The sequence below is a fragment of the Hyperolius riggenbachi genome, chromosome 10 (assembly GCF_040937935.1).
Source record: "Hyperolius riggenbachi isolate aHypRig1 chromosome 10, aHypRig1.pri, whole genome shotgun sequence".
NCBI classification, from domain to species: Eukaryota; Metazoa; Chordata; class Amphibia; order Anura; family Hyperoliidae; genus Hyperolius; species Hyperolius riggenbachi.
Window position 1 is genome coordinate 69430882 of NC_090655.1, and position 25455 is coordinate 69456336.

The window sequence follows — 25455 nt, forward strand, 5'->3', positions numbered from 1 at the left end:
TTCGCCCATCACTAGAAACCTGCAGCAGGTCTTCATTGTGAGCAGCAACCCATGATTACTGCTGCTTGGCCTGCAAGTGGATTTCCTCAGCTTTCCCATCTCCCAGTCCAACACCGGTTAAAGTTACCTCAAAGTCTCGGAAAAAGTATTTCACATATACCTCAATCACTTTTTGTAACGTGGCTTTGGTAAGCTAAGCACTTTCCTTGAGGATAATTGGACTTCCCGGTTTGAAAGCTTAAGACATGACTCTGAAAATGCCAACATATTCATTCTTTGAAAACAGGGAACCCTAAGGGCAATGCCAGGTGAAATAAAACCAATGCTCATCCATTTCAAGACATAGTTACTCAGACTTGCTACCTCTGTCTCTTAAGGACCATTATGACATTTCTCTATCTGGTGTCCACTTGATCGGGCACAGTCTGGGGGCACAAGTTGCTGCAGAAACCGGACGGAGATTGAATGGCATTGGAAGAATTACTGGTAGGTAATACCAAGTGCTTATTGCAATGGAGGGTCAGCTGGTTTTAGTGTGCATTTATTGTTTACATTTGTAATTGTTATCAGTAGCTTGAAATCCTGGTGAGCCATCAAAAGATGTTGATAGGGTCCCCAGACATAGGCATATTTGAGCAGTGGCACCTTCTACTACCCCGAGAATATGAGTAGACATTAGGGATGCGGATTTTGTGGAATTTTTAAGATTTCCGATCGGAATTCAGATATCGGATTTCTGCAGAAATACCGCATTGCCGCAACTCATTAATTTTAGACCAATCACAGAACTCGGAAGCATTGAACCAATCAGACTGCAGAAACAACTCGGAAGTATTTGGCCAATCAGAGAACACAAAAATTGAGAAATCGGAAAAAAAAGAAAAATCGGGGGAAAAATAGGAAATCAGGACTTGGAAATCAGAACCCAGGAACTGGAGGAAATTCAGAAATCCATGGAATCAGTAATTAGCATTGGTGGGTGGGTTAACCCACTGCCACTGATTGCTTGGGGGGTCCGGAGACACAAGGGGGAGGGAGGAGAGGCACACGAGGGGAATCCAGCCACAGTGGGAACATATGGGGGAGACAGGAGGAGACATGGGGAGACTGGAGGACACATGGGGGATACGTGGGGGAGATATAAGGACACATGGGCAGACTGAAGGACACATGGGGGAGATATGAGGGATACAGGAGGAGACATGGGGACACATGGAGAGATTGGGGGATACATGGGGAGACATGAGGAGATATGGGGGATACAGGAGGAGACATGGGGAAAAAACACTGAAGGCTGAAGTGGTTAAGTTAATTTCTTCACATTCTAACTCTTAAACTATGAAAATTCATGCAGGTTTGGACCCGGCTGGACCGTACTTTTCCCGCACCCCTCCGGAGGTGTGCCTGGACCCTACAGATGCGCTGTTTGTTGATGCTATTCACACAGATGGAATATCCATTGGCCCTCTTGGTAAGTATCATTTTTTAAACATATTTCAGGCAATCAGTTTCAGGCCCCATTCACACTGCGCTGGATAAATCCCAAGCGTTTTGCAAAGCGATCTTTTTGTTATTTTTCACTAGGGGTGGGACGACGAATCCGGCGAATCCACGAATCCCTCGAATATTAGGAAATATTCGAGATTCGTGGATTCGAATCCCGACGCCATTTTCCACTATACGAATCCGCCGAATCCCGACGCCGCATCGCCGCGCATCCGCCGCTCGCACTCGTCCTCCTCCGACCTCCTCCGACCCCCCCGCGCCTCCTCCGCTCGCCCCCCCTGCCCGCATCCACTCACCTATCCATAGCGGAGCGCAGAGCGGCAGACCTCTCGCCGACTTCCTGGTTCCCCCTAGTGACCGGCTCTTACAATGACGTCATTAGTAGAGTTGGGCCGAACCTCCGATTTTCGGTTCGCGAACCGGGTTCGCGAACTTTCGCGAAAGGTTCGGTTCGCGTTAAAGTTCGCGAACCGCAATAGACTTCAATGGGGATGCGAACTTTGAAAAAAAAAATTAATTATGCTGGCCACAAAAGTGATGGAAAAGATGTTTCAAGGGGTCTAACACCTGGAGGGGGGGATGGCGGAGTGGGATACATGCCAAAAGTCCCCGGGAAAAATCTGGATTTGACGCAAAGCAGCGTTTTAAGGGCAGAAATCACATTGAATGTTAAATGACAGGCCTAAAGTGCTTTCAAACATCTTGCATGTGTATACATCAATCAGGTAGTGTAATTAAGGTACTGCTTCACACTGACGCACCAAACTCATCGTGTAACGCACCGCAAACAGCTGTTTGTGTAGTGACGGCCGTGCTGGACTGGTGCGCACCATGGCGAGAGTGCAGGTTTTGGTGGCTTTACAGCCCATATGGTCAGTCACCTGGCTGATGTAGCTGAATGACAGAACAGTGACTGTCCAGCTGATCAAATTTGGTCTGACCACAATGAGGCAACGACCTTATTATCGTGGGTGTGCCCCCCGAGACACTCATCTAGGCGCCGGTCATTGCTCCATTGTGATACGCAAGCCCCTTCACCACGGCAAGGTAATGATCACGAAGGGGAATGGGCGCATGTTCATGCCTTTTCTTTTGTTGTTGCAGCTGCCCGCAGTGCAGCCAGAAAAATTAGGCAGTCATGTACACGCACCCGAAAAATTATTACAGCGGCCGCTGCTAGCAGCGGCCTAAAAAATTCAGCAATCCGCCTGGAGTCCCGGACCCTGTTGGTGGTGGCGGAGAAGGTAGTGAAGCGGCCTGCAGGCAGACATGCTGTGTGGAGGGACTGGGAGCGACTTAGTCTTCTTGGGGCAGGCCAGGCAGCCAGTCACACGGCGTGCAGGCAGAGATGCTGTATGTGCGGGGACTGACTTAGTCTTGGGGCGGGCAGCAGCCCTCCGGGATCCATGCCTCATTCATTTTTATAAAGGTGAGGTACTTAACACTTTTGTGACTTAGGCGACTTCTCTTCTCTGTGACAATGCCTCCAGCTGCGCTGAAGGTCCTTTCTGAGAGGACGCTTGCGGCAGGGCAGGAGAGAAGTTGGATGGCAAATTGGGACAGCTCTGGCCACAGGTCAAGCCTGCGCACCCAGTAGTTCAAGGGTTCCTCATCGCTGTTCACAGCAGTGTCTACATCCACACTTAAGGCCAGGTAGTCGGCTACCTGCCGTTCCAGGCGTTGGTGGAGGGTGGATCCGGAAGGGCTACGGCGAGGCGTTGGACTAAAGAACGTCCGCATGTCCGACATCACCATGAGATCGCTGGAGCGTCCTGTCTTTGACTGCGTGGACACGGGAGGAGGATTAGTGGCAGTGGTACCTTGCTGGCGTTGTGCCGTCACATCACCCTTAAAGGCATTGTAAAGCATAGTTGACAGCTGGTTCTGCATGTGCTGCATCCTTTCCACCTTCCGGTGAGTTGGTAACAGGTCCGCCACTTTGTGCCTGTACCGAGGGTCTAGTAGTGTGGCCACCCAGTACAGCTCATTCCCCTTGAGGTTTTTTATACGGGGGTCCCTCAACAGGCAGGACAGCATAAAAGACGACATCTGCACAAAGTCGGATCCAGTACCCTCCATCTCCTCTTGCTCTTCCTCAGTGACGTCAGGTAAGTCAACCTCCTCCCCCCAGCCGCGAACAATACCACGGGAAGGTTGCGCAGCACAAGCCCCCTGCGACGCCTGCTGCGGTTGTTCTCCTGCCGCTGTCCCCTCCTCCTCCTCCTCCTCCCCCAAAGAAACACCTTGCTCATCATCCTCTGAGTCTGACTCATCTTCTGCACATGACCTCTCTTCTTCCTCCTCCTCCCCCCTCTGTGCTGCCGCAGGTGTTGAGGAAACAGCTGGGTCTGATGAAAATTGGTCCCATGCCTGTTCCTGCCGTAACGGTTCCTGGTCACGCTCATTCGCAGCTTCATCCGCCACTCTACGCACAGCACGCTCCAAGAAGTACGCGTAGGGAATTAAGTCGCTGATGGTGCCCTCACTGCGGCTCACCAGGTTGGTCACCTCCTCAAACGGCCGCATGAGCCTGCATGCATTTTTCATCATTGTCCAGTTGTCGGGCCAGAACATCCCCATCTTCCCAGACTGTTTCGTTCTACTCCAGTTGTAGAGGTACTGGGTGACGGCTTTCTTCTGTTCTAGCAGGCGGGAGAACATGAGGAGGGTCGAGTTCCAGCGAGTGGGGCTATCGCAAATGAGGCGTCTCACCGGCATGTTGTTTTTACGCTGAATTTCTGCAAATCGTGCCATGGCTGTGTAAGAGCGCCTCAAATGCCCACAGAACTTCCTGGCCTGCTTCAGGACATCCGCTAAGCCAGGGTACTTTGCCACAAATCTTTGAACCACCAGATTCATGACATGTGCCATGCAGGGTATGTGTGTCAGCTTCCCCATATGCAAAGCGGCAAGCAGATTGCTGCCGTTGTCGCACACCACGTTGCCTATCTCCAGGTGGTGCGGGGTCAGCCACTCATCCACCTGTTTCTTAAGAGCAGCCAGGAGAGCTGCTCCAGTGTGACTCTCCGCTTTGAGACAAGCCATGTCTAAGATGGCGTGACACCGTCGTACCTGGCATGCAGCATAGGCCCTGCGGAGCTGGGGCTGTGTAGCTGGAGAGGAGAACTGCCACTCAGCCAAGGAGGAGGAGGAGGACAGCGAAGAGCATGTAGCAGGAGGAGAGGAGGTGGCAGGAGGCCTGCCTGCAAGCCGTGGAGGTGTCACAATTTGGTCCGCCGCTTTCTGCTTGCCATCGTTCACCACCAGGTTCACCCAATGGGCTGTGTAGGTAATGTAGCGGCCCTGCCCGTGCTTGGCAGACCAGGCATCCGTGGTCAGGTGTACCCTTGACCCAACGCTCTTCGCAAGAGATGACACCACTTGCCTCTCAACTTCACGGTGCAGTTGGGGTATGGCCTTTCTGGAAAAATAAGTGCGGCCTGGCATCTTCCACTGCGGTGTTCCGATGGCCACAAATTTACGGAAGGCCTCAGAGTCCACCAGCCGGTATGGTAACAGCTGGCGAGCTAACAGTTCCGCCACGCCAGCTGTCAGACGCCGGGCAAGGGGGTGACTGGCCAAAAGTGGCTTCTTCCGCTCAAACATTTCCTTCACGGACACCTGACTGCTGCTGTGGGCAGAGGAGCAGGAACCGCTCAAGGGCAGAGGCGGAGTGGAGGAGGGTGCCTGTGAAGGTGCAAGGGAGAGAGCGGCATAAGCAGATGATGCACCTGAAGGAGGAAGAGGAGAAGGAGGGTGACTTTGCTTTTGTGTGCTGCTGCTGCTTTTGCTCAGGTGGCCATCCCATTGCTGTTTGTGCCTTTTCTGCAGGTGCCTTCGTAAGGCACTTGTCCCTACGTGAGTGTTGGCCTTTCCACGGCTCAATTTTTGTTGGCAGAGCGAACAGATGGCTTTGGTCCGATCTGAGGCACACACATTAAAAAATTTCCACACCGCTGAGCCACCCTGGGATGTGGGCACCTCAGCAGCTGATGCTGAAGGGCAAGTTGGCTGGCTGTACATAGGTGGCGAATCTGGCGATACATGGTGCCGGACTCTGCCACCAGCTGTTTCTGACGAAGAGCTGCCCCAGCTTCTTTCAGCAACTTCTATCCTCCTACTACTCTCTGACTCCCCCTCTGAACTGTCCCCCTCTTCATCTCCTCTATTGGGAACATACAGAGGATCCCTATCATCGTCATCATCGTAATCATCCTGCCCAGCTTCGCTTGCCTCAGAAAAATCCAAATGTGTAGGTCCTTCATCCTCCTTACACGTTACATCCATAGTGTTGTCGCGTAACGCAGACATATGAGCTGGTGAAAATTCATCTGGCTGTAACAATGGCTGTGCATCAGTGATTTCACCACCACTAAATAATTCTTGCGAAGTGTCAAATGCAGCGGAAGTGGTGCTAGTAGTAGCGCTGGTGGCTGAGCAAGATGAGGTGTTCTGTGTCGCTAAATACTCAACCACGTCCTGACAATCTTGGGAGGTGATGGGACGTGCCTTCTTCCGAGCACTGTACTGTGGGCCAGGTCCACACGAAATTACATTTACACGACCTCGCGCAGACCTGCCGGGTGGCCTTCCTCTGCCTCTGCCACTACCTCTTCCTCTTCCTCTACCTGTTTTGTCCATATCGGGTATGCACGGAGTGGTATATCACACTGCGTGCACTCACGTAGGTAGGTGGGTTCACTTAACTGCACAGGTATGCGCACTGATGCGGTGGGTTCACTGAACAGTACAGGTATACAGTGGCGGGTTCACTGAACACAACAGGTATGCAGTGGCGTGTTCACTAAACAGGTATACAGTGGCAGGTCCACTGAACAGAACAGGTATACAGTGGCAGGTCCACTGAACAGAACAGGTATACAGTGGCGGGTCCACTGAACAGAACAGGTATACAGTGGCGGGTTCACAGAACAGGTATGCAGTGGCAGGTTCACTGAACACAACAGGTATGCAGTGGCGTGTTCACTAAACAGGTATACAGTGGCAGGTCCACTGAACAGAACAGGTATACAGTGGCGGGTTCACAGAACAGGTATACAGTGGCGGGTCCACTGAACAGAACAGGTATACAGTGGCGGGTTCACAGAACAGGTATGCAGGGGCAGGTTCACTGAACACAACAGGTATGCAGTGGCGTGTTCACTAAACAGGTATACAGTGGCAGGTCCACTGAACAGAACAGGTATACAGTGGCGGGTTCACAGAACAGGTATACAGTGGCGGGTCCACTGAACAGAACAGGTATACAGTGGCGGGTTCACAGAACAGGTATACAGTGGCGGGTCCACTGAACAGAACAGGTATACAGTGGCGGGTTCACAGAACAGGTATACAGTGGCGGGTCCACTGAACAGAACAGGTATACAGTGGCGGGTTCACAGAACAGGTATACAGTGGCAGGATCACTGAACAGGTATGCAGTGGCAGGATCACAGTACAGGTATGCAGTGGGCTGAGGGCTCACTGAACAGAACAGGTATGCTGTGGCAGGATCACTGAACAGCTATGCAGTGGCAGGATCACAGTACAGGTATGCAGTGGGCTGAGGGCTCACTGAACAGAACAGGTATGCTGTGGCAGGATCACTGAACAGGTATGCAGTGGCAGGATCACAGTACAGGTATGCAGTGGGCTGAGGGCTCACTGAACAGAACAGGTATGCTGTGGCAGGATCACTGAACAGCTATGCAGTGGCAGGATCACAGTACAGGTATGCAGTGGCAGTATCACAGTACAGGTATGCAGTGGGCTGAGGGCTCACTGAACAGAACAGGTATGCTGTGGCAGGATCACTGAACAGGTATGCAGTGGCAGGATCACAGTACAGGTATGCAGTGGGCTGGGGGCTCACTGAACAGAACAGGTATGCTGTGGCAGGATCACTGAACAGCTATGCAGTGGCAGGATCACAGTACAGGTATGCAGTGGGCTGAGGGCTCACTGAACAGAACAGGTATGCTGTGGCAGGATCACTGAACAGGTATGCAGTGGCAGGATCACAGTACAGGTATGCAGTGGGCTGAGGGCTCACTGAACAGAACAGGTATGCTGTGGCAGGATCACTGAACAGCTATGCAGTGGCAGGATCACAGTACAGGTATGCAGTGGGCTGAGGGCTCACTGAACAGAACAGGTATGCTGTGGCAGGATCACTGAACAGGTATGCAGTGGCAGTATCACAGTACAGGTATGCAGTGGGCTGAGGGCTCACTGAACAGAACAGGTATGCTGTGGCAGGATCACTGAACAGGTATGCAGTGGCAGGATCACAGTACAGGTATGCAGTGGGCTGAGGGCTCACTGAACAGAACAGGTATGCTGTGGCAGGATCACTGAACAGCTATGCAGTGGCAGGATCACAGTACAGGTATGCAGTGGGCTGAGGGCTCACTGAACAGAACAGGTATGCTGTGGCAGGATCACTGAACAGGTATGCAGTGGCAGGATCACAGTACAGGTATGCAGTGGGCTGAGGGCTCACTGAACAGAACAGGTATGCTGTGGCAGGATCACTGAACAGGTATGCAGTGGCAGGATCACAGTACAGGTATGCAGTGGGCTGGGGGCTCACTGAACAGAACAGGTATGCTGTGGCAGGATCACTGAACAGCTATGCAGTGGCAGGATCACAGTACAGGTATGCAGTGGGCTGAGGGCTCACTGAACAGAACAGGTATGCTGTGGCAGGATCACTGAACAGGTATGCAGTGGCAGGATCACAGTACAGGTATGCAGTGGGCTGAGGGCTCACTGAACAGAACAGGTATGCTGTGGCAGGATCACTGAACAGCTATGCAGTGGCAGGATCACAGTACAGGTATGCAGTGGCAGTATCACAGTACAGGTATGCAGTGGGCTGAGGGCTCACTGAACAGAACAGGTATGCTGTGGCAGGATCACTGAACAGGTATGCAGTGGCAGGATCACAGTACAGGTATGCAGTGGGCTGGGGGCTCACTGAACAGAACAGGTATGCTGTGGCAGGATCACTGAACAGCTATGCAGTGGCAGTATCACAGTACAGGTATGCAGTGGGCTGAGGGCTCACTGAACAGAACAGGTATGCTGTGGCAGGATCACTGAACAGGTATGCAGTGGCAGGATCACAGTACAGGTATGCAGTGGGCTGAGGGCTCACTGAACAGAACAGGTATGCTGTGGCAGGATCACTGAACAGCTATGCAGTGGCAGGATCACAGTACAGGTATGCAGTGGGCTGAGGGCTCACTGAACAGAACAGGTATGCTGTGGCAGGATCACTGAACAGCTATGCAGTGGCAGGATCACAGTACAGGTATGCAGTGGGCTGAGGGCTCACTGAACAGAACAGGTATGCAGCCAGGAAGAAGTTAAGCCTAACTAATCTTTCCCTGAGAGACAGTCTGCAGAAGCTCGCCCTACTCTGACTAATGCAGGCACACGAGTGGCCGTAATGGCCGCCGCTGCCTGCCTTATATAAGGGGGGGTGGGGCTCCAGGGGCTAGTGTAGCCTAATTGGCTACACTGGGCCTGCTGACTGTGATGTAGAGGGTCAAAGTTGACCCTCAGGTGCATTATGGGGCGAACCGAACTTCTTCCGCAAAAGGTTCGCGTGCGGTACCCGCACGCGAACCACCTAAGTTCGCGCGAACCCCGTTCGCCGGCGAACCGTTCGGCCCAACTCTAGTCATTAGTAAGAGCCGGTCCGGCCACTAGAGGGAACAGGGAAGTAACGAAGAGGTCTGCCGCTCTGCGCTCCACGGGAAAGGTGAGTAGATTATGCAGGGGTGAGCGGAGGAGGCACGGGGGACGGAGGGGGCCGTGGGGGGGTTGGCGGGGGAGGGGGGTTCTATCTACCTACCTACCTACCTACCACTATCCCTACCTACCTACAGGCCGCTATACCTACCTACCTACAGGCCCCTATACGCACCTACCTGCCTACCTAAAGGCCCCTATACCTACCTAAAGGCCCCTATACCTACCTAAAGGCCCCTATACCTACCTACCTAAAGGCCCCTATACCTACCTACCTACCTACCTACCTAATGGCCCCTATACCTACCTACCTACAGGCCACTATACCTACCTACAGGCCTCAATACCCACCTACCTACCCACCTACCTACAGGCCCCCTATACATACCTACCTACCTAAAGGCACCTATACCTACCTACCTACCGGACACTATACCTACCTACAGGCAACTATACCTACCTACAGGCCACTATACCTACCTATCTACCTACCTACCGGCCACTATCCTTACCTACCTACAGGCTGCTATACCTACCTACCTACCTACCTACCTACAGGCTGCTATACCTACCTACCTACCTACAGGCCACTATACCTACCTACCTACCGGCCACTATCCTTACCTACCTACAGGCTGCTATACCTACCTACCTACAGGCCGCTATACCCACCTACCTAAAGGCCCCCTATACTTACCTATTTGTCTATACGCATACGCCGTATAGACAAATGGCGGCCATTTGTCTATACGCATACGCCGTATAGACAAATGGCGGCGGTCCTTTTACGGGCATGGGCGGCGCGATCGCGTCATTCGTGACGCGATCGCGTCATTCGTGACGCGATCGGCCGCCAGCGCCTGGCTCCGCCCCCCTCGCACTGTATCCCGCCGGCCGTTCGGAAGCACCGGCGGGTTACTAGCACCCGGATCGCCGCATACAAAGTGTATAATACACTTTGTAATGTATACAAAGTGTATTATACAGGCTGCCTCCTGCCCTGGTGGTCCCAGTGTCTGAGGGACCACCAGGGCAGGCTACAGCCACCCTAGTCTGCACCCAAGCACACTGATTTCCCCCCCCCCCCCCTGCCCCCTGATAGCCCACAGCACCCCTCAGACCCCCCCTGCCCACCCCCCAGACCCCTGTTTGCACCCAATCACCCCCCTAATCACCCATCAATCACTCCCTGTCACTATCTGTCAACGCTATTTTTTTGTTTATGCCCTAAACTGCCCCCTGCTCCCTCCTGATCACCCCCCACCCCTCAGATTCTCCCCAGACCCCCCCCCCCCTGTGTACTGTATGCATCTATCCCCCTGATCACCTGTCAATCACCCATCAATCACCCCCTGTCACTGCCACCCATCAATCAGCCCCTAACCTGCCCCTTGCGGGCAATCTGATCACCCACCCACACCAATAGATCGCCCGCAGATCCGACGTCAGATCACCTCCCAAGTGCAGTGTTTACATCTGTTCTCTACCCTAAACACCCACTAATTACCCATCAATCACCCATCAATCACCCCCTATCACCACCTGTCACTGTTACCCATCAGATCAGACCCTAATCTGCCCCTGGCGGGCACCCAATCACCCGCCTACACGCTCAAATTGCCCTCAGACCCCCCCTTATCAATTCGCCAGCGCAATATTTACATCTGTTCTTCCCTGTAAGAACCCACTGATCACCTGTCAATCACCTGTCAATCACCCATCAATCACCCCCTGTCACTGCCACCCATCAATCACCCCCTGTCACTGCCACCCATCAATCAGCCCCTAACCTGCCCCTTGCGGGCAATCTGATCACCCACCCACACCAATAGATCGCCTGCAGATCCGACGTCAGATCACCTCCCAAGTGCAGTGTTTACATCTGTTCTCTACCCTAAACACCCACTAATTACCCATCAATCACCCATCAATCACCCCCTATCACCACCTGTCACTGTTACCCATCAGATCAGACCCTAATCTGCCCCTTGCGGGCACCCAATCACTCACCTACACGCTCAGATTGCCCTCAGACCCCCCCCCCCCCCTTATCAATTCGCCAGCGCAATATTTACATCTGTTCTTCCCTGTAATAAACCACTGATCACCCATCAATCACCCCCTGTCACTCCTACCTATCAGATTAGACCCCTATCTGCCCCTAGGGCACTCAATCACCCGCCCACACCCTCAGAACGCCCTCAGACCCCAGCCCTGATCACCTCGCCAGTGCATTGCTTGCATCTATTCCCCCCTCTAATCACACCTTGAGACACCCATCAATCACCTCCTGTCACCCCCTAGCACACTTACCCATCAGATCAGGCCCTAATTTGCCCCGTGTGGGCTCCTGATCACTCGGCCAAACCCTCAGATCCCCCTCAGACCCCCTTCCGATCACCTCCCTAGTGCATTGATTGCATCTATTTTCCCCTCTAACCACCCCCTGAGACACCCATCAATCACCTCCTGTCACCCCCCCAGCACTCCTATCCATCAGATCAGGCCCAATACAACCTGCCATCTAAAAGGCCACCCTGCTTATGACCGGTTCCACAAAATTCGGCCCCTCAGAGACCACCTGTCATCAAAATTTGCAGATGCTTATACCCCTGAAGAGTCATTTTGAGACATTTGGTTTCCAGACTACTCACGGTTTTGGGCCCGTAAAATGCCAGGGCGGTATAGGAACCCCACAAGTGACCCCATTTTAGAAAAAAGACACCTCAAGGTATTCTGTTAGGTGTATGGCGAGTGCATAGAAGATTTTGTTTGTGAAAAAAAAAAACAATTAAAATCAATTTCCGCTAACTTGTGACAAAAAATAAAAACTTCTATGAACTCACCATACTCCTAACGGAATACCTTGGGGTGTCTTCTTTTTAAAATGGGGTCATTAGTGGGGTTCCTATACTGCCCTGGCATTTTAGCGGCCCTAAACCGCGAGGAGTAGTAATGAAACAAAAATGACCTGTGAAATCCTAAAGGTACTCATTGGACTTTGGGCCCCTTAGCGCAGTTAGGGTGCAAAAAAGTGCCACACATGTGGTATCGCCGTACTCAGGAGAAGTAGTATAATGTGTTTTGGGGTGTATTTTTACACATACCCATGCTGAGTGGGAGAAATATCTCTGTAAATGGACAATTGTGTGTAAAAAAAAAATCAAACAATTGTCATTTACAGAGATATTTCTCCCACTCAGCATGGGTATGTGTAAAAATACACCCTAAAACACATTATACTACTTCTCTTGAGTACGGCACTTTTTTGCAGCCTAACTGCGCTAAGGGGCCCAAAGTCCAATGAGGCTGAATGGGGTTTTTTTTTTAATCAAAAACATGTTTGTCCACATTTTTCGTGCTGCATGTATACAGAAATTTTACTTTATTTGAAAAATGTCAGCACAGAAAGTAAAAAAAATCATTTTTTTGACAAAATTCATGTCTTTTTTGATGAATATAATAAAAAGTAAAAATGGCAGCAACAATCAAATAGCACCAAAAGAAAGCTTTATTAGTGACAAGAAAAGGAGCCAAAATTCATTTAGGTGGTAGGTTGTATGAGCGAGCAATAAACCATGAAAGCTGCAGTGGTCTGAATGGAAAAAAAGTGCCTGGTCCTTAAGGGGGGTAAAGCCCACGGTCCTCAAGTGGTTAAATGGCAAAACTGTAGCGCTAAGCTCAAGTGATTTCAGTGCGATTAGAGCAAAAGAAAAAATCACTGGAGACTTCCGCGATTTACAGTCGATCGTGGTCAGCGCTTTATAAGCACTGTACCATGATCGCTCCAGAATTTCCTCCAAAATGCTGCAGGTAACACTTTTGCGATTGGCGCTATGGCATTTATGGGGGTTTTGCTATTCAATACTAAAGTCGGCATGAAATAAGGTGAAATTTCATGAAAATTACGTAAAAAATTAAGCGAAATTAAGAAATATTACTATTATATATGAAATTACTTATGTTTTTTGCTGAAATTTCGCATTACGATTACGATGCAGAATTGCACATTTCGATGCAAAATTTCACATATGCGAAATTTCGGCCCATCTGAGGCCTATTAAGGCAGTCTGTGGAAAAAGCTGCAGCTGCTTCATCCTGCTGTTTAGATTTGAAGGGGATAGGGTACAGACTGAATCTTTCTGAGAAGCTTGCAGGAAATAACCTTGACTCTTAACAATTCTCTTGAAAAGGGGAAAAGGAAGTAGGGTACCACCAGTCCGCCACAGGCGCCCACATAAATAGGGGCTCTGGGGGAAAATTTGGGTTCCAGAGGCCTGCAATTCAAAATGCGGCTGCAAATAGCAGGTCCTTGCGCCCGCTTCTTGTAGCTGTATTTTGTATTGCTCACGCGCAGTTCAGTCTATCAAAAATCGTGCATCGCACGAGGCTTACGGAGATAATTGAGCCACGTGCGTTTTTTTTCTTACTTACTTACCCCTCAGACATAGCTTATGCAGCCTGATTGGCTGAATTCTCTTTCCCTCCCGTTTTGCCCTACCACACCTCTGTCCTTGTCTGACTGGCCAATATTTGCCATGCTGAGAAGCTGAGAAAATCGCTCAGAGCTGGGTGGGAGCGCCTAAGGACTGGGACGAGGGCAGGCAATGCATACACAATAAGGCAGAGGAGAGTAAGGGAGGAAATTAAATCAGGATTGGCTTCAAAATAGACACAGTTAAGATAGAAAATCCTAAGAACGATTTTCTATATTTACTATAGAGAAATCCCTAAAATCAAAATGTGGACAGTGCAATACTTATGTTATGTAAGTAGAGCAAGTATTTATCAGCGTGCATGAAAAAAGGGCACAGTGAAAAAAGAGCTTGGCTTTTAATGAAATTTGATAACGATAAACATCGATGTCAAACTTGGTTAACAATAAATACCAAAGGAAGGTAGGATAGAAAGGTGCTGCACTGCAGCTAGGGGTTCAGGGAGGGTTGCAGGGGTGCAGACCAGGTATCCGGTGAGATGCAGATAGACCAGCGTGCTCAGGCTCAGATAGACATCATATGCAGGCAGAGAAAAGGATGAGAAATGCCGGCACTGCTGTAAACTGCTTGTTTATTCATAACACATGGTGCAACATCGTGGATTCAATTGTATGCATATTGAGACGTAACATACCGGTTTGCTGGTAAAGCTGTGCGGTGGGTGCTGGGGGATGAGAGCCTTACGGCCGTTTCGCGCAGATGCGCTTCTACGGAGCCTCCATAGAAGCGCATCTGCACGAAACGACCGTAAGGCTCTCATCCCCCAGCACCCACCGCACAGCTTTACCAGCAAACCGGTATGTTACGTCTCAATATGCATACAATTGAATCCACGATGTTGCACCATGTGTTATGAATAAACAAGCAGTTTACAGCAGTGCCGGCATTTCTCATCCTTTTCTCTGCTAACAATAAATACCATTGTAATTACTGACGGGAAATAATAATGAAAAGATATTAACATAAAAAAATTGTTACGTAATTTAACAATACAGCTTAACCCAACCCTACTTTCACACAGAACCCTCCCCTGGTGGTGCTTAAAACTAACCACTCCCCTGGTGGCGCCTACCACTAATTAAACCCCCGGTGGTGCCTAACCCTAATTACCCCCCTGGTGGTGCCTAACCCTAACTATGTTGCCTAAAACTAACTGCCGCCCGGGTGGTGCCTAACCCTAACTACTCCCCCTGGTGTTGCCTAACCCTAACCACTCCCTCTGCAGAAACACCCTTTTACACATAGAAACGATAATATCTTTGATAACGTAAAATCTGTGCATATAAATGAAATAATATGACAAAAACTATAATGTTGCAAGCTTCTAAAACTATATTATTCTAATGCTAACGCTACCATAGAGGCAAAGGGGGCAATTGCCCCAGGGCCCCAGAGCTTGTAGGGGCCCCCAGTGGCTACAAGAGGAAAAAAAATTTAAATCGACCTTATAGTTTTTAAGAAAATGGATTTTAATGTTTCAAAGGAAAAAAAATACACATTTAAAAACCTGCCGACTTTAATGGTTAATAGCAAATTCACCTTAAATGCTAGAAACCCTAAATTTGCAGGATATGTTAAGGAGATCCTTGGGAATAAGAGGAAAAAACAATTTTTCAAAAAGACCTTATAGTTTTTGAGAAAATCGATTTTAAAATTTCAAAGGAAAAAAGTATACTTTTAAATGTGGTAAATGTCACTTTTAGTAGCAAACCTAACATTAGTGTAATTTTACATGCATCAAAAGAAAGAGCAATACATTTCCTGATGGGGTTTCTAGGGGGTCCATACGCAGCCGCAGCGCTTTGGCCAGGGATTGCTATACAGCCACAATATGGCTGTATGAAGATCCCTGGCATTTTTTCCTATTTTCCCCCCAAAAAATTTATGTTTAGAGTGTGGGAATTTTTTTTAAAAGCATTACGTGAGGTCCCCCCTCCTGAAACTTTTTAACCCCTCGTTCCCCATGCAGGCTGGGGTAGCCAGAATGTGGAGCTCCGACCAATTGGGGCTTCGCACCCTGACTATACCAGCTGCAAAAAAGTTCCCTTAATGCCGATTTTTGTTCCGGGGTATCTGTTGGGGGGCCCCCAGGTTTATTTTGCCCTGGGGCCCAATTGTTGCTTAAACCGGCCCTGGAAGGACCCTATCCTAAATAGATGGCAAAAACTATTTTCCTCCATACTCAGATCAGGTCCCCCTTGTCTGTTGTACAACCCTAGTGATAAAAAGCTTGTCTGACAAACCTTTTAATTTCCTTTTGATGTATTTATTCATGTTTATCAGGTCCCCTCTCAGTCACCTTTTTTTCCAAGCTAATAGCATAATTTGTGGTAGTGCCGTTAGTACGGGTAATATTGTCTATGCATGGCAATATTTACCGCAAGTTTGTGCTTCAAGCTCATTGTCTCTTCTATGTGTCGTCCAGGTTTTGGTGGTTTTGGTGTGGATCATGCTGTTGGTGATGCCGACTTCTTTCCAAATGGTGGCAAACATCAGCCGGGTTGTGGCAAAATCTCTATCAAACATGGCGATCTCGATACCATCATAGATGGCCTCTTAGATGGTAATGTTGTGGTTCCTCAATCAACTTTATTCATATTACTTAAAGTGGATGGGAACCGCATTTAAAAAAATGAGATACTTACCCAAGGAGAGAGAAGGCTCTGGGTCCTATAGAGCCTTCAGGCTCCTCTCCTGGTCCAGTCGTTCCGGTGCTGGCACGCCCGGTAGCAGTATTTGACTAAATTAGTCAAATACTGCTTTACCCAGCCGAAGGAGGCTTCAGAAGTCTTCAGGGAGCCCAAATGCTCCTGTAAAAGGTCGGCCCTGTACTGCACCTGCACAAGCACGCTCTCTTGCACGCTCACGCCTGTGCAGTATGGAGCCGCACGTCTTCGGGAGGACACGGTTTCCGAAGACTTCCAAATACCCTTTTGGTGGGGGATTGAAATGGGGAAGCCAGCACAGGATAGAGGGCACTGAGAGAGGAGATGGAAGGCTCTATATGACTCAGAGCCTTCCCTCTCCTTAGGTAAGTATTTGCTTCATTTTTTTTAAAATGCGGTTCCCATTCACTTTAAAGGGAATCCGAAGTGAAAATAAACTTATGCCATAATGCATTGTATGTGTAGTATTCAGTAGTGGTGCATTGTGGGTATCCATAAATGTTCACTACTAATAGTCTTCTGTTTTAAGAAGGCAAATTCCACCAAGCATTGCTTATTAGTAGAAGTGCTTTTCGGTCTCCTTTATCCCCTATACATTCCTAGTGGTTTGGGTCAACCTGAGCTGCTTGGTTACTCTGTAGTACAGCTAAGAAATAGAACATTAGTAGTAAAGAAAATAGTCTCATATTGTACCAGGACAGGAAGAGTTAAAAAAACCTTCAGTTCTTATCTATGCAAAAGAGCTTCTCTGAGCTCTCTGACCCAACTTGAGTCATAGACAGTCCTATTTTCTAAAGCACTTCTACATCAAAGAATCAGTGAGAGACAGGGCAAGATAAGGTTTTACTGTAAGGGAGTTCAAAGGGTCATTATTTCTGCTCTGTTTCATAGTTTAAAATACAGAGTATAGTTTGCACCATACTACACATACAATTCATTATCTTATAAGGTTTTTTTTCACTTCAGTGTCACTTTAATACTTCCTGTGTTGGGCCTTTAAGCCTATGATGGCATAATATATGTTTCAGGAATCGATATCTACTGCAACCATAAAAGAAGCTGGGAATTCTTCATAGCCACCATTCTGCATCCCTCTGGCTTTGTTGCTTATCCTGCTCCTTCGTATAAAGCCTTTCAAAAGGTCAGTCTCTGTACAGCTGCTTTTTATTTTCTACTAGCTGGTTGCCTGGCATTGCCCAGGTATGTATTAGGCTGGTGTTGGCTCCGCCCAGTTTTTCTAACCCTAACACACAATTACTCAATGACCCAGTTTGTGAGCTTTGCCATCTTTAGCATCAATCGTTTGCATGGAAATGAAACAAATCTGTTTGGCTGATTGTGGCTCCACCCCCTTTTCTGAATTTGAACAGTGCAAGAATGGCAGAAATTAAATTTTCCTCTTTAAAATCAATAGGTGAATTTCAATTGGCTTTTGTAGGCTTCACCCACTTTTCTGAATATTAATCCCAGTCAACCAGTGACTCACTGGGCAAAGTTTGAGAACCCTGCCATTAGCAGTGTAAGAATGGCTGCAGTTTACATTTTCCCAGCAGGAGCGTAGCAATAGGGGTTGCAGAGGTTGTGACCACATCAGGGCCCTTGGGCCAGAGGGGACCCAAACGGCCCGCCCTTAACTAAAGTATTAGCTCTCTATTAGTCCTGCGCTCATAATACATGAACATCCCCAAGCAAAATCCTCATAACACCGCACCACACATAAGTATCAAGAATATATGATGAGCTTTTATTTGAAAAATGGTTACACAAATCTGATTAAAAACAATTAAGACCAAACAGTCCAGGTATCACACATCAATGAATACATAATATATAATAATATAAATAACCAATGAGCCCAACCCTTCCCTCACAATAAATAAGCAAATAGCAGCAGTAAGATCTAAAATGGAGAAAGTGACAAGTGCAAGTGAACAAAGTATAATGAATATAGCAGCAGTAGAATCTGCTGTAGAAAAAAAGGTGACGAGTGCAAAAAAAAAAACTGCAAGGTCAGTTGCCTAAAAGTGTGCAAATAGATGAATAAAGTGATTCAGTGAAGGTGGAAGGGGTTAGAAAGAACATGTGCCCAAAGTGAGACGGACCCCCGATGGGGGATAAGAAAGAGAATCCGGACGGGACAAGAATGAGCCACCACAGCGTGATAGAAAGAGACTCACCACAGCAGAATTCAAGAGGAGGAAGGGCGGTGTGACCTGGAGCTAGCCTTCGCGATTCGCCGCTATAGCGGCTTCTACCGGGCATACCCGGAAAGATTCCATGTGGGTAGGTAAATAAAGAAGGAAGAGGTTAGAGAGGTTTAAGATGATGGTCTCGGGGTCTGTAAAGGGTAAGTTAAAGGATACCTTAGTGCAAAACAAAATTTAAAATGGGGATTTTCAAAAGTTATTTATTGAAGTTATTTAGCATGACAATGAAACATATCTTGAGATAACATGAAATACAACAGAAGAGACATATTTTGGTTCCCAATGGTTGTTACATGGGATAAGTGTTAGCATAGAGTTAACAGTATGAGAATATAATTACACCAGGTAGAAGAATAAAATTATCAATACAAAAATAATGTAGTTGTGCAAATAGTGTGCAGAGAGGAACGGATTTGAGACACAACATATAACATGTGCTGGCGTGTCGCCAGCACAATGTTTACCCTAGCGCTGTGTAGCCAGTGTACTAGTGAGCAAAGGATTGGCGCTATGTGGCAATGGCGGGGTCAGCTTGTTAAGAGCCTTGCGGCAGCATTCTGTGTTTCGGCATAATGTATACTTCAATATGCTGGGAAAAACCACACAATTAAAACACAAGTAAAACGCACACTTAAATATGCAGCGCTGGCGATTTTTAAAATCGCTTTCAAAGCGCTTCTGCGATGTTGCTCTATGTGAGTGTTCTCATATGAACGATGAGCTTTCTTTCCAATCGCAAACGCGGCTCCTGCACCCTTTCCCGAGCGTTTGCAATTCAATACAAAGTATAGGGAAATCGCTTTAACCACTTCACCACTGAGGGGTTTTACCCCCTGACCACCAGAGCAATTTTCACCTTTCAGCGCTCCTTCCACTCATTCGTCTATCACTTTATTATTACTTATCACAATGAAATGAACTATATCTTGTTTTTTTCGCCACCAATTAGGCTTTCTTTAGGTGGGACATTATGCCAAGAATTATTTTATTCTAAATGTGTTTTAATGGGAAAATAGGAAAAATGTGGGAAAAAATTATTTTTCAGGTTTCGGCCATTATTGTTTTTAAATAATGCATGCTACTGTAATTAAAACCCATGAAATGTATTTGCCCATTTGTCCCAGTTATAAAACCGTTTAAATTATGTCCCTATCACAATGTTTGGTGCCAATATTTTATTTGGAAATAAAGGTGCATTTTTTTCAGTTTTGCATCCATCCCTAATTACAAGCCCGTAGTTTATAAAGTAACAGTGTTATACCCTCTTGACATAAATATTTAAAAAGTTCAGTCCCTAAGGTAACTATTTGTTTTTTTTTATTGTGTGTGTATATATATATATATATATATATATATATATATATATATATATATATTTATTTATTTTTAATTACAAAAAAAAAATAAAAAGTGGGGAGTGTGAGAGGTAATAAGTTAATTTATTGTGGAAAACTAATCTATTTGTATTTGTAAAATGCTTTAGGGTGTAGTTTTACTATTTGTACTAAACTTTTTTACTAAACAGTGAGTTTGTTTACATGCGACCTGTAAGCATCCAGAAGGACGCTTACAGGAAGCAGTACGAGGCTGGGAAAATCACAATGATCGCGCTGTTTCTAATAGAAGCAGCGGATCATTGCGGGGGCTTAGATCAACGAACGGGAATGGATTTTCCCGTTCATTGATCTCCGGGCGAGTCCGTGCGCACGAGCGGTGGGAGCGCGGACAGCGGCGGTAGCGCGGAAGGTACGGAATTCTCCGTCCCTTGTTTTTTTAGGGGGAAAAAAAGGGACAGAGAAATTCGTACCGCGGGGGGTAAAGTGGTTAAAAACAAGTGACAGGCAGCCTACAGGGCCAATCAAAGTGTAAGAATCTTGTACTTTGAAGCTACTGGCCCCAGCGGGCTCTGGGCGGGTTCAGTAGAGCGCTCGTTAAGTGTGACAAAGCGCCTTTTACACTTAATGATCACAGCGTAATTTCACTGCACATGCTATGGCTGCATAGCGTGCGCAGGGCATTATAAACGCTCTCTGCCCACATTAAGCTGCGCTGCTTTAGCTTTGTAAATCAAGATCCATGTATTTATTCTGTTCCAGGTCAAAGGGTTCACTTCCTGAGTGTCATCAGGAAGAAAAAAAAATCACTAGACAAAAGCGCTTATAAAAGCGCTTTACAAAGCGCAAATCGCTCTGAAAGCGATTGGAGAAGCGGTTTAACAAGCGCTCAGTGCTTCGAATTGTGCTGGTGATTTATACTGTAATGTGAGCAAGGCCTCAGGCCTCTCGCACACTACATGTGAGTCCGATTTTTTTTTTTCTTTTTTATACGATCCGATTTTTGATTTCGATTAAAAAGAGTACTGCATGCTACTACGTTTTTTTAATCGAAATCAAAAATCGGATCGTATAAAAAATTGGAAGGTAGTGTGCGAGATGCCTGACCCATATGTGGAAAAATGCATGCTTTCTTGCGCATGGAATTGTGAGCCCTCCCATCATCTTAACATCAGCTAAAGCGTTTTTGTACCTTGCAGGGCTCCGGTTTCCCGTGTGACAGCGGAGAATGTTCCATCATGGGGTACTACGCCGAGGAATATGCAACTGATAGTGACTTTAAATACAACAAGATGTTTTACCTGAACACTGGACATCCCGAAAACTTCTTACGTAGGTTGAACAAACAAATCTAGAAGATGAGCAGTGGGAAAAGTAAAAACAGAAAGTATGACATAATGAATTGTATGTCTAGCACGGACTTGTGTCCTCCTCTGTCCTCCTTGTGTCCTCCTCTGTCCTCCGTTTGTCCCCGTGTTCCTCTCTGCATGGGCACAGTACAGGGAATCCCTGACCTTGCAGCAGATTGGAGGTCTGTATTGGCAGGCGTTCACAAGTCAGGAACTCCCTGCATTTGGACTATTATAAGACGCAGTGACTTTTTTCCCCCACTTTTGGTGGAGAAAAAGTGAGTCTTATAGTCCCAAAAATACAGTACATCTATTTTTGGGGGATACACTACGGCAGAGCTCAAACTTCCTCGGCAGACCTTTTACATCACTGCTAAGGTCATGTATATTTGGCCCCACCCATGACCACGCCCACGGTGTGCTTGACCACGCCTATTTTTTGGCGCGCCGCGCAGAGGTTCTCCAAGTGAGTCCACTCACTTCTTTTCCCAGGACTAGACCCCTGACTTTAAACAAATCACATGCTTCTCTGTGAGTTCTCCCAGACACGGCCATCACTTGTCTTGGGTAACTCGTTGCTGCCTTGTGTTGCAGGCTGGAGATTTCATGTGACGGTCCATCTGACTAACATGGCTGTAAACGGGTTGTTTGGAGTGTCTCTCTGCAAGAACCACAAATGTTCTCTGTATCAAGAAATTCACAGGTACGTTTCCTAACCTGACGGTCATTAAGTGCCCACTGGTACTCACTGGTAAGTAATCCTTATTCTTCCTGCAGAGGGTGGATCGATGGTGGCCGCACATACACGGCGTACATTGATGCTGATTTGAACGTTGATCCTGTAGACAAAGTGATGTTTTCCTGGAACAAAATCATGTTAGATCCTTTCCATCCAAAATTGGGCGCCTCAGCTGTGGTCTTGCAGTCGTTGACTGGACAAACGTATGTGTGCTGTATGCATTTTTTTTCTTCCAATGTGAAACTCAGATAACCATTCATGTCTTTTGTCAGTTGAGAATGTAAGTAAAGGGTCCCTGTCATCAAAGCGCATGCAGAATGGATGGAGCCTGTTTTGCATCTGCTCCATTCATGTTTCTGTCAGTTCAGAATATATGTAAAGGGTCCCTGTCATCAAGGCAGAGGCGCCCTGTTAAAAAATGGTGCTGCCATGGGCAGCAATGTTAAAATCTGCAATTAGCAGCTATAAAAGGTAATTTGGGCAACCAGAGGTGGCTGGGGCTTATAGCCGCTATTTAGCATTACAATCGCTATCTGATATTAAGCATTCCCTCTCCACTGTCCTCCGCTGCCTGCAGCTTTCGAACCTAGTTGTCCAGTCGGGGCCAGTGCAGTCCAGCTGTGTGGGCTCCCCCATCACGCTCCCATGGCTGGTGGTGTTCTGTGCCTGCGCCATACTACTGTGCAGGCTCAGAATGCTCCTGGCTATGGGAGTGCGATGGGGTGCATGCACAGCCAGGCCACGCATGCGCAGTATGCCCCAGACCAGAAGACTTTCTGGGGCAGTTTGCAGAGGTTGCAGGCAGTGGAGGATGGCAGCGAGGAAGCGATCAGGCTGGAGGGGGCTGGAGGAAGCCCCAGGTATGTATACATTTTTTTTATATCCCCCGACTCAGGTTTACTCAAGGTTGGACACCACCAGGGGGTTCTGAGGATTAGGCATCGGTAGAGAGAGGATTCTGTGTGAAAATAGGGTTAGCTTAGGTTATAGTAAAAAAATATCAATAAAGACTACTGTTATTTTACTATTACTAATAGATTTAAAGAGACTCTGTAATATCCCCCTCTGGGGGATACTTACCTCGGGAGGGGTTAGCCTCAGGGTCCCAATGAGGCTTCCCCCCCTCCGTAGCTTAGGGGAATATAGTGCTGGCTCCCCCGAAAGTCCCTCGACAAACACCTGCGTGTAAATATTTGCCTACCGTAATCCAACGCAGGCGCAGTAGCAGCTCTTAATTTGGGCTAAGGTGAAAATAGCCGAGCCTGATCGTATCTGCTCTACTGCACAGGCGCAAAGGACTTGCTAAACAACCAATTATTCAGAGTTTACAATCATTTATCCCGAAATTGCGGCTATCTCGAGCATACGTATGTTGTAATTTGAAGATTCTGATCGAAACTTCCGATCAAAACTGAACATTTGCCAGAGGAATACAGATATATAAACTGAACACATAAAGGAGCTTCTTGTCCTGATGATACCATACAAGCAGGCCTGGATTTACGTCACAGGAGTCTAGAGCCACGGATGCCCTGGCACCCTAGACCTCGCTCTCCATGATCCTACAAACGCTCATCGAACCGCATCGCAAGTGTGCTGGCTGTCCCAGCTGTCACTTCTCCCTTACTTCCCTTGCCCATCACAGGCAACTACAGGTGCACCTTTGTATTTTATCCTCAATAATAAGTGGCTAGAGGTACCCTACGTATTAAGTAGCTAGAGATGTCCCCGACTGAAGCCAGATTTGGTCAGTGAAATGCCAAGATCCAGGGGAGTAATCTCTCATTTACGCTCTCATCAGGACTCTGCATAGGTAAGGCAGGAGGGAAGCATTGGGGAGGGGAGTGAGACGTCTTTCCATCATCAAGCACCTGTAGGCACGTGCCTACAGTGCCTTATGGTAAATCCGGCAGTTGGCAGTGGCCCATGCCGCCTGATGAACCTGTGTCATGGGGCTACGGGGGCCACAGGAGCAGTCAGTGGGGGCCCACCTCAGAGGTCCGGTGGAGTGGGGGCTGACTTTGCTTGCTGGATGGAGTGAGGGCCCCCAAGTTAATTTTGCCCCGGGGTCCCCACGTGGCTTACATTGTCCCTGTGTTCCCCTATGCAGAGTCGAGGTCGCAGAAGTGAGAAGACTCTCATGTAATCCAGCCGGCCCGAGTCTCCCATCCGATGTGACCACTGTGGCCACAGCTCACACTCTACTTCCTGCAGGAGAACCCTTTTTGTATTCTAAGGTGGGAGGTCGTTAAGAGAAGGTGGCTTCTAGGCTCCTTTACAGCCAATAGGCTGCAGGTACCTGCCTAGACTGCCTTGTGGATGATCCTGCTCTGGCCCTGTATACTGTACAATGCATGATTTGTTTTTTTCTTGCCCTATTCTGTGTCCTGCAGATCGGGGGCTTTGGAACTAAATCTTACCAGCCAGAGTGCTAGTAACATGTGATGTTGTTTTTCATGATCTATCTGATAAAGTTTTAACATGATTTTTGTAATCTAACAGAGAATGGCAGATAAATTCCAGACCGTAACAATGTAATGGCTGTATATTCCATTCTACTTCCAGATACACATTCTGTGGTTCTGACAAGGTACACTCAGGGAAGAGCCACAGCCTGAGCGCCTGCCATGCTGACCTCACTGCAAAACAATTAACATAATAAAATTCACTGATGAAAAGATGTTGACTTGTTCCTTCAGCCTCTGATTTCCATATATATCCATGATGGGACAATTGCTGTAACCTGTATGAGTGTATGAGCATTCTTATCTTTCATTGGCGTGCTTGAAATAGAGGTATGATGAAAAATGGGTGCAGGGTAAAGTCAATATAAGTCTAAGCGATAAAAACCGTTGTGAATTGGGTGCCAAATGAAAACTAAAAAATATTTGCAGTGGTAATAATGATGATAAAAAATTGGTAAATGTTACCGATATGTTACTAAACCTAAACCTAACCCTACTCTCACACAGAACCCTACCCCCTCCAATGCCTAACCTTAAAACCCTCCTTTCCTCCTGACGCCTAACCCTAAAACTCCCCTACCTGACGCCTAACCCTAATACCCCCCTTCTTGATGCCTAACACTAAAGCCCCCTTCCTGACGCCTAACCCTAAAACTTCCCTTCCTGAAACCTAAATGTACCCCTTTCTGACACCTAACCCTAAAACCCTCCCTTCCAGATAACTAAACCTAAAACCACCTTCCTGACGCTCAACCCTAAACCCCCCCTCCTGATGCCTAACCTTACAACCCTCCCTTCCTGACACCTAACCGTCAAACCTTCCTTCCTGACACCTAACTTTAAAACCCCCTTCCTGACGCCTAACCCTAAAACCCTCCCATCCTGACGCCAAAATTGAAAACCCCCATTATCTGACGCCTAACCTTAACCCCCCC

At 47.8% G+C, this 25455-nt stretch overlaps 1 protein-coding gene across 7 annotated transcripts in view; it reads left to right on the forward strand.

Annotated features, from left to right (window-relative positions):
- LOC137534115 (pancreatic lipase-related protein 2-like) overlaps positions 1–24735 on the forward strand; it is a 107725-nt gene extending 82990 nt beyond the window's left edge. For 6 of the 7 annotated variants that reach the window (XM_068255485.1, XM_068255482.1, XM_068255481.1 and 3 more), the window contains 8 exons: positions 378–486; positions 1355–1471; positions 16186–16323; positions 17455–17567; positions 21167–21299; positions 21911–22019; positions 22094–22258; positions 24166–24614. In XM_068255485.1, the coding sequence (XP_068111586.1) occupies positions 378–486; positions 1355–1471; positions 16186–16323; positions 17455–17567; positions 21167–21299; positions 21911–22019; positions 22094–22258; positions 24166–24307 (1026 nt within the window). In that variant the 3' untranslated portion in view covers positions 24308–24614. The other variant, XM_068255486.1, reaches the window with a different exon arrangement.
- The last annotated feature ends 720 nt before the right edge of the window (positions 24736–25455 follow it).